The 9,820-nt window shown below is 55.5% G+C and overlaps 2 protein-coding genes across 2 annotated transcripts; one reads left to right on the forward strand and one right to left on the reverse strand.

Moving 5' to 3' along the window:
- Positions 1–149: 149 nt before the first annotated feature.
- Positions 150–1,167, forward strand: E0L32_000982 (uncharacterized protein; the record flags this gene model as incomplete). The annotated part of the gene is made up of 2 exons (XM_031144863.1): positions 150–299; positions 388–1,167. 2 exons carry the CDS (start codon positions 150–152, stop codon positions 1,165–1,167), a joined length of 930 nt encoding a protein of 309 aa, XP_030992875.1.
- Positions 1,168–1,422: 255 nt separating this feature from the next.
- On the reverse strand, positions 1,423–5,482 carry E0L32_000983 (uncharacterized protein; the record flags this gene model as incomplete). Its single annotated transcript, XM_031144874.1, has 4 exons — positions 1,423–1,449; positions 1,519–2,806; positions 2,997–5,061; positions 5,239–5,482. The coding sequence occupies 4 exons, from the start codon at positions 5,480–5,482 to the stop codon at positions 1,423–1,425; spliced, it is 3,624 nt and encodes a 1,207-aa protein (XP_030992876.1).
- Positions 5,483–9,820: the final 4,338 nt, after the last annotated feature.

Raw genomic sequence — 9,820 nt, forward strand, 5'->3', positions numbered from 1 at the left:
ACAACGTCACTTCCAGTCGCCACCTCAAGCTTTGTGCTGAATACACACATACTGTTCTCTTTCTTGGATAGAGCCGTAGACCGGCCCCGTATTCCCCTCCTGCTCTACGTCCTTCTTCCTTACGCTTGACGCGTTTTTTCTCGCCGGCCATGCAAGAAGCATGCTGCACCTGCGCCCGGCTCCTCTCCGCTGATCCCGGCCGGTCCGGCTCCGAGAAGAAGAACATCGACGGAGCATTCCCGGAATACCACCGCAGACTAGACTGTTGCGGCCGGGTCATCTGCCGAGACTGCACTTCCGTAAGGAGACCTTCCCATTCCCCTTCCATTTCCCCAACCATACCGAAGGCCTTTCCCAACTCTAATGGTCAAAACAACCCCGGGTTAGACAAACACACGCTTCGCCACCTACTGCCCCTACTGCCAAATCTCATCCTGCCCCTCCGCCCTGCCCCCAGGCGGCCTGCGCGCCCCGCCGCCCTACGGGGCTTCAGCCGCAGGCAACAGCAAGAACAGAGAGCCGCCCTGCCGGCAGCGTGTACCCCCAGCCGCCAGTGACGACGCCCCGCCGCCGTACGCCGTCGCAGCCGCCGCAGCGGAGACCAACTACGCCGCCAACGACGACAGCAAGGCCCAGGCACCGGCCGCAGAAGCAGAAGCACAAGTAGAAGACGTCCTGCACTTCCTCGACCACGACCGCGACACGGTCGCCTCCCTCTCCCTGCGCTACGGCGTGCCCGCGGCCGCCCTCCGCGCCGCCAACCGCCTGCCCAGCGACGCCCTGCTCGCCGCGCGGCGCGCCGTCGTCATCCCCTCCGGATCCGGGACGAGGAGGGGGCCGGGGCCCGGCGGCGGTCTCGTAAGCCTGTCGCCGCGCCCCGTCGGCGGCGAGGCCGAGGAGCTGCGCAAGGCCAAGATCCGGCGCTGGATGGTGGCCTGCAAGGAGGCCGACTACGACGTGGCCGTGCTGTACCTCGAGGGCGCCGACTACGACCTGGCGCTGGCGACCGAGGCGTACCTGGCCGACGAGGAGTGGGAGCGGGCACACCCCGTCGAGCAAGGTGCCGGGCGATCAGGGGCCAGCAGAACCGGCAAGGCTCCATCATCGTCCTTGAAGAACCGCTTCCGCTTTGGGAAAGGGAGTCTGTCACGGACATCCTCAGGCTAAGGAATCACAAATCATAACTTTTACTCGCCTAGGCGGCACTGCTCGAGAGCAAAGATACAGATCTTGAACGATCTGATCATGTCATTGATTGACCCTTTCCAGTCCCCGGGCCCCTTCCAGGTACGGCCAGATGGGGCTGTTGAACCAAACGCCACTAGAGATATTCGCTTTAATATACATACATTACTGTCCCTTTCTTGCTTGACGCCTGTCCAAGACCATCTTGTCTGATTCAAACCTTATAACTGACATGCACTAAAAGGCAGAACGAGTGCGAATATCCTGCGGGCAAATGGTCAGCGCCAACTTGTCTTTATGCTTGTGGGTGCTTGGGGGCAGTTGATAACTTACCGAAATCTTCCGCTCGATTTCTCGCACTGAGCGGTCCAGCTCTCCAGCAATCATCTGCTTCTTGTCATTGGGCAGCAGATTGTACCTCTCGCAGAGATCGCCGTCAATCACACCCTTGACGGGGACATAGAAGCCCCGGTACATCAGATGGTCCCTGCCAGCCAGTGGAGGATCCTCGCTTCGCATGTGCGATTCAAGGTTTTGGAAGAAGTCTGCATCCTCACGGCCGACGAACGGGATGAGAACACCGACAGTACCCTGGATTCCACTCCACAGCAGCACTTCCTGACCACCGACAACCAGACTGGTCTTGCATATGCTTGTCGGCACGTCTTGCGTAAAGACGTGTGCCATCAGGGTCAGTCGGTTGGGAGCGCCGTGCAAGTAGTCTCGGGAATGCATGAGATGGACTTCCGACCCAGGCTCATCGGCCTCCTGGCTGTTCTTCTCGGGGCATCGAAGGATCCACAGGTTGCCGAATTTGTCGCCGCCAGCGACAGATTCGTAGTCAACCATAGTTGTGCAGGTAGTCCAGCGGTTGATGCTGTCATCAACGAACGGGATCAACTTGTTTGTCTCGAACTTGTAGACAACATACGTCACTCCCTGTTGTACATCGCCCACGACAATGCGGCTCCCCTGGGTTTGCAGAGAGACGATAAGCTGGGGGGCGACTTCAGCTTGTGCTTTTCGTAGCAGCTGACGCAAGCCGAGATCGTAGACCCGAAGAATCCTTCCGATGCCTGCAACCAAGCGACCCTGGAATGGCAGCAATGCCATTGGCGGCTCCTCGATTTTGGTCTTGTGTATGAATTCCAGATCTCTGCCATCATCGTGGAAGCGATACACGTGGATGTAGCCCTCAGAAAAGCGTCTGGGGTTCAGAATCATATCTTTGCCAGTTCCGACAACCAGGAAGCTTTCGCCATCCTGGCTCGCGAATGAAACGACGGCAGCACTGACAGCCGCCTCGTTATTTTCGAGTTCGATCTTACGGAGCACGCCGGATTCTTCGCTCACGGGGTCGACAACGCTGATGCAGGACGACCAGCGCCCAGGGCCCCTTGGATAGCCGAAGTCTTCTGGCGGGAGCACCTTTGCGTCGCCATTGACAGCCTTGGGGTCAGCCAGCAACTTCTCTCGAAGCTCAAGGGGCAATGTGTTGTTGTCGGCTTCAATAGTGTAGAAGATTGGGCGTTCTGGGTGCTTGACAAGTCGCCGTGGCGTATAGCTCAACGGAATCGACTTCTGGATGAGGCTCTCGCCAAGCTTCTCAACAGAGAAAATCCTTGATCGATGTTAGCATCTTGTCCGCGCCAAAGTATTATTCAGGTAATATTTGACGTGGAAGACATTGTCAGAAGGAACAATTGAAATCAAATAAGATTGATAACAAGGCCTCACAGCATATAGCATAGGTTTCCCTTTTATCATCATAATGTCGAGAAGGAGAGTTAAGAAAAGGGCGAGGTACGAACCTGAGAAACTGGCCATGAATTCCTACCATCCCCTCCTCGCACTGTTCGCTGCTGAAGTTCCAACCCCACTCCAACTCTTCATAGCTGAGGGGAGTCATGGTGAATGCCTTCGTAATAGGATCTGCATAGCCCAGCCAAGAGCGAGAACTCAAAGCAAGCACGCAGGTGCTGCCCTGCACAGACACTTGGAATAGCCTGACGGCTTTGGGCCCCAGGAACTTCTGCCGCGTGTCTGTCAGCTCTCCTGTGACCTCATCGAGGACGGTCCTAAGATAGACGCCAGAATGAAGACCGATATGTAGGTATAAGGTGGAGCCGCCGGAAGACGAGTCCTCCATTGACATGATCGACAGTGCAGATGGGGCTGCTGTCAAGGCCTGCACGGACTTGTTCTCGAGTGTTGACTCAGGATCAAGACTGAGCACGCGGACAGTGCAGTCGTCACAGCCGACGGCCAGGAAAGAACTCCTCAGGCGGCCCTCGGGTACCTCTCCGAGGCTAAGGCAAGTGACAGTGCCAAACATCTCCTTCTTCTCGTCATACTCTGCCAATGAACCGTCTGTGTCCATTTCGAAATACACGATTTCTCCTGAGCTGAGAGCCACTGCCACCTGTCTCTCGTTGGTTGCCGCGGCGACGATTGATCGATGCTGCGGGGCAGACCACTCGTTCACCCGGCCTTGACGGATGTGCCGAATGCCTTTGGGGTGAACCTGTACAAGGCCATCGTCACCGAGTTGCTGGACGGCGAGCGTTGGAACGGATGCCAGGAAACCGGTATCAGTAACTTCCTCGACAGTCTCTCCAATACTCAAAACCAGTGTGCCGTTGGTGAAGGAAAGTACGATATATGCATCATACTGATCATCCCGTTGCAGCTTGGTTGTCCATACTGCTGAAGGCGTGCCAGGGAGCTGAGAAGCAACAATCTCGTTGACTTCCAGGCCGTGTTTCAGCATTCTAAAAGTGCTCCTGGCCCCGTTACCACACACTGAGTAGATCTGTGGGGCATCTTCGTCTGTGAGGTTGGCGACCTTGGTGTCCAGTAAAGGATTCATCGAGTCGATATTTTCGACAAGAGCCAGGTTCTCGTTGGGTCTAGGGTGGAAATAAACAGGGTCATATGGTGCTTTGGGATCGCTAGGGAAGTCGTCACTGAAGAACTCGAGTTCTTCGTCATCATCACCCAGCTTCTCGAACTGGTAGAACTGATGATTGCCAAACTCGCTCGCGACGAAGAGGAAACCGCTCTTCAAGATGCACAAACTAGATGCAACTGGAATCGTGTCGAAATATTTGATCTTCAATCTTCTGACTTCGCCTGTCGGATTGCCCTCGTCGTCTTCCACCATATCGAGTGTGAGCTTGAACAAGTCGCCATCCTCGGTCTGTAGGAGGAAGAAGAAAGCGCCAGCACTGCCTTTCAACTTGTGCATGACACCACCGACGATGTTGCGTTTCCTATTGGGATCTTCCGTGGCGCCTCGCCTCCTGGGAATCGGAACACGGAACGCCTCCTGGTTTGAGTGACGATAGGTGATATTCTCTTCTCCGCAAACGAGGACACCGCTTGGCCCATCGTTACCTCCAGGAACCTGGAAGAGCAGAGATGCCGTTGGATCCACGAGGTCGGACCATCTCCGCACAACATGGTTCAGGCCCAGATCCAGCTCATAGTAGACGAGCTGGGTCTCTACTTCCTGGTATGCTTCGCCAGTGGGGTCTTGGTCACAGTCGGTGTACTCGGTTTCCAAAGAAGCAAAGACCGGGTTGGCATATCCAACGTCTAGCGCCACCATGGAGAAAACAAGAACGCCCGGTTTATGTGCCTCCAACGGCGATGAGATGGTGAGCTCCGCCTGTGAGTTTCGATTCAGGACATATACAAGCTTGTTCTTCTCGATAGACGCGATGAGACATGCTCTGCCCTTGGGATCTGCTGCAAGAAACTGGCCCGGTATCACGCGGCGTACACCCGACTTGCCAAATGTTTCCAGATGGATACGCACGAATCGATTTTGTGCTGGCATGTACTCGATGATGGCAATCCTTCCAGAATCGGTGGCTAGAATTATATAGTCTGCAAGATGGTTAGTTTCTGAGCCGATCCATTCTCAACATGAAGCGCACCCCATTTGACCAGATGACCACGTCTCAAGAAGATGATCCCCAGAGGTCTAGTGGTCGGGTTCCAAGTCACTAAGTGACAACCAAAAGCGCGACACTGTTTGACAGCACATACCTTTACTGGAGCCCGCAAGCCGGAAAGCTGCGACGGCTCTGATGATGCCAAAGATCTCATGGGAGACCAAAGTGATGACTTTGCCTTGGCTTGGGTCGGGTCGTAGAAGGGTGAGGCGGGAGCCAGAAGCTGCAATGATTTGTTGTTCCTTGGTCCCAGAAAACTGACCCAGGATCGCCTGCGAGATGGTGGTCGGCGGCTGGATCGTGAGGGAATACAAGAACATATTCGAAGTGGTCGCCATCTTGACTGATTGGCTTTGCGCAGTAAGCCTGCGCGGCTCACTTGGTTTTGTCGGCAAGAGGTTCGCGACAATTGTTTGGGCCAGAGAGGAGGAAGCTCGTGAAGCTTTGACAACAACAGGACCGCCGCAAATAAATTTGATGAAGCTAGGCAGCTGGGCTCAGTTCTGACTGGCTGGCTCTGGCTTGGAGAGGAAGCCCCCACACCGGCCGGCCGTACTTGTACAAGTACACCACGACGCATTCACTGGCAGCCTCCACCAAAAGGTTTATTAGCGCTCAACGTGCTGCACGCTTGATCAATTTCGCTGCTGGGATGGAAAAACAGAAGCCCCGAAGCTTGTGTCATCAATCCACCGAGCTTCCGCGGATTTTATTCGCTGACCCCATCAACTGCACCGCAAAAGAGCTTCGAGCTCACGCCATAAATTCTAGTTGCCATCTGCACTGCACAGACATCTGGGAGCAGACGTGCACCCAGAGGCTCGCGCAATGGCAATGTCCTCCGAGCCAGCAGTGCGACAGGCACTGAATCATCTCTGCAGACAATGCTCGACTGTGTGGACAAGGGGAGCGCCGGCGGCCTCGCGACCAGTCAGTTTTCGGAGATGGTCTGCTCCTGGCGCTGCCCGCCGTCTTCACCTGCGGGCCGGCGAGAGGACTCGGAAGCAGATGGCGCATACTGGAGCGAACCAGGTGCGGCAGAACTCTTCAACAGGCTTTGCATTCAAGGAGAATGCAGGTTTGCAAGGCTCAAGCGCATCAACCGCAGAGTCGGCTCACAAACCCATTCTGGCCCCGGACAATCTCTTCCACTCGTTCACCAACTCCCCCATACCGGAAATCAGACAGCGAGCCGCTTTCATCAGACAACATGCGTATTGCGAGCACGTGGATCATCAGCCGACCCGGCTGTCCGAGAATGGCGAGCCATCTTACCATACCGGCACGCTTCCTGCCGCTCACGTCGACTTTGAGTGCCCAGACTGCGGTATACCTGTCTACTGTAGCCAGGAGCATTGGGCGGATGACTACGAGGCGCATTTGGAAATCTGCGATACTCTGCGACAGATCAATGAGGACGACCACGACTTGCGATCCGGCAGGATATTTCCCGAGTTTGATTATGCAGGCCCACAGATGGAGGAGGCTCTCGTCAACTTGACCAACTGGGATACCTTCATGTATACTCGAAACTTCGCTGCTGTCAATGACGACCGGAGCATGAGACAGGTTACCCGCCTCCTGACCTACCCTGTCACAATTGGCAGCATCCTCCATGAGCTCAGCCCTTACAACATTCGAACTGGGGGGCGCCTCACTGCTGAGGGTTTGAAGAGTCTGAGTGGTATGTACTCTGCCTGGGCAAGAACATGAGTAGGGTCAGGGAATTCGCACTGACACATCGTTAGCTCTTCGTTATACCCTTCACCCGCCCAAGGACGGTGCTGCTGAAGGTGTCAAGGGCCTTCGTCCTCAGGCCCCGCCAGTGCGCCTCTTCATATTGGGCGCTCGTGCCGAATCCTCGCTGCCGCGTAACGTCTGGGTACAGCTGGCCCATCTGTTTCCCCGTTCCAAGTTCCATCTCATCTTCATCGGCCCTGAGAGCATGATGAACCGCGATGACGAGTTCCCCCTCCCCCAGCGCACGCCTTCGAATCCGTTTGGCGCTATTGTTGAGGACCGCGTTTGGCCGTCGATGAAGATCAGCACGATCGTCGACTACTACCACACCATCCACAAAGCCAACTACTTTGCCCCTTATGACCCTTATTTCGACTGCTTCGTCCTGTTCCATCCAGGTCTTGGCCACCCTGCTAGTTCCCACGAGTGGCATGAGACGGTTCCGATGCTGCTTGAAACAAAGGCGCCCATCATTGTGACCGGGTACACTCAGTATGATATGGAGCGCGATATCGACTGGGTGAACAAGTCGGCCGCCGGAGAGTTTGATATGCTCATGGAACCTGGTGAGAACACCTTCCGGAGCTTGCGGTGGGACTTGAACGACATGGACCCCCAAGATATCAGTTGCGGAAACTGGGGTGTTTGGGCATTCCGCGGCAAGAGGTATGTGCCCCTTAAGCTTGCGTTCAAGCAAAGGAGCTGCAGAACTGACACTAGACAATAGGTATGAGGCGACACGAAAGGAAAGTGAGCAATAATGCTTCTGTACTATATTATATGAGACCGATAGCTGTGAAAGGCTGTGTTTGGGCCATATAGCCAGCTGTCTTCGGAGACACGACTTGTACTTTACTGTATATCTCCACCCAGAATAGACCATCTCGCCTAGCAGTGTTCTAGCGTTGTAAGAACACAGGCGAGCTTCATGATATTTGGATCCAACATATGTGTATCAAAGAATGGCAATGTGCTCCAATGCCTCCAGCCAGTACGTTTTGTGCTCTTCCACTACATAGGCAACCAGCATCTCGTGAGAGGTTGAAGGAGACTGATTGGATTTGTACTAGCCGTGTAGTGATGTTACACTTATTCGGCTCAACTTGATTTGTGATTATTTTCGAGGTGACCGGGAACGGCGAAGAACCACCATGATGGTCCTTGGTGTGCCGAGGGTGGATGACATCAACTGTTACCAAATGGTAGTAAATTGTAGCTATCTGTGTCCCGACCATCTGGATTCGCAACTCTTCGCTTATGCAACTCGGCAACCTTGTCTGGTACATTATCGGCGGCGTGCTGCCGGATGGCGTTAGCTTCGGCGGCCAGCGGAACAGGGAGACGTCGGCGCCCGCCGGGATGCAAAGGCGGGTCGCAGCCCTGGCTGCAGGGGCGATTCCATGCAGCAACAGGGGTTTCCAAGAGCGATCACTGCCATCAATGATCCGCCCGCAGAGCCGCGAGGATGCTACATGTCCTGTGAGCGAGCGAGTCCAAGGATTTCTCTCCTTTACGGACAGTTGACGAATAGCTCGGCCCTCGCTCATCAAAGTCACACCTGCATTTGCCTTCTCGAGGCAACAAGGGCAGTTATCAGAATTGTGCCAGTCATACAAGCAGCAAGGGCTTTATCCCAGCTTAGAAGAACCACTGGTAACACAAGACTGTACTTGAAATCGTTCTATCCTTTGTCTGCCAACTGAAAGACGGCTTTTGATAATCCCATGGCACAAATATGTGAGAACAGTGACCTCCGTACCTCTGCCACCAATCTACGGGTGACTTTGATGGTGCCCACCGGCCGCTAAAGCCGCTAAAGCACGCCCCCAGGAGGGGCCGTCCCGATAAGATAGCGATCTGTACTTGTACAACTAGCGTCATAATTTACCCCTAAGGCCCGAGACTAACCCAACGTCCTGCCAGACTCGGCTCCAATACTGGCGACCTGTGTGTCTTGCGTCTTACGGCAACATTCCGATATGAGAAGCGGTGCTATGAGGACTGGGATAGAGTCACGGCTGCAGTCATGACTACGGCGGCGCCGGCTCGGGCGCCTACCCCGCGGCTGAAATCGACGGCCACTTCGGCGACGACCGCTCAGTCAGTGACAGCCTCTAACAGCAACCCCAACCACCCTCGCCCGGCAGCGGTGTCCTCGACTGCTGGGGGGACGGCTCTTCCCGCGCAGACCGCCGCCCCGAGGAGGGCCGCGCGCACTCCATCGATCGACCCGCTCTCCGACAAGGCCACGATACTATTGATCAGGCGTGTGCTGTGCTCCCAGCAGCTCAGTCACGACGAGCGAGCGGCGCAGGCGCCCATTGAGGAGCTTCTTCCGCCTCTGACGAGCCGGAACGACGTAGATCTGCAGCTCTACGCCATAATTGCGATAGTCATACGGGAGTTCGTACAAAAGTGGTACAACAACATCACGCCGGACGAGAATTTCGTCGCCGAGATCGTCCAGATCATTGCCCACTGCAGCCGTGCCCTCGAGCAGCGCCTGCGCAAGGTCGACCTGGAAGGCCTGCTATTTGACGAGCTTCCTGAACTATTGGATAGACATGTCCAGGGTTTGTACCAGTCATCGCGCTCATCGCATGCCTCATCAGCTCACAGAGTCCTCTAGCATATCGGGTGGCCCACCAGCCATTAATTTCGCCGCCTATCGACCGCTCTCCGCGCGAGATCTATCACTCGCTTTGTCCTCTTCCACTTGCCTCGCCCGTCCCGAGGCCACAGGACCCACAGACCGTCGTCGAGCAGGAAGCAAACGAAGTGGCGTACCGTCAGCTGCTCGTCCAGGGCGTGCTCGCCGTCCTCCTCCCCACCGAAGATCTCGAAAACGATTGTCTTACGTCCCTAGTTGGACAGATCTTCTCCGAGCTGATAATCGGCGGCGTGATCGCCAAAAAGGCGTCGGAGCCTTGGATGAT

The sequence above is a fragment of the Thyridium curvatum genome, assembly GCF_004353045.1.
Source record: "Thyridium curvatum strain D216 chromosome Unknown NODE_4_length_842636_cov_84.159710, whole genome shotgun sequence".
Lineage (NCBI taxonomy): Eukaryota > Fungi > Ascomycota > Sordariomycetes > Thyridiales > Thyridiaceae > Thyridium > Thyridium curvatum.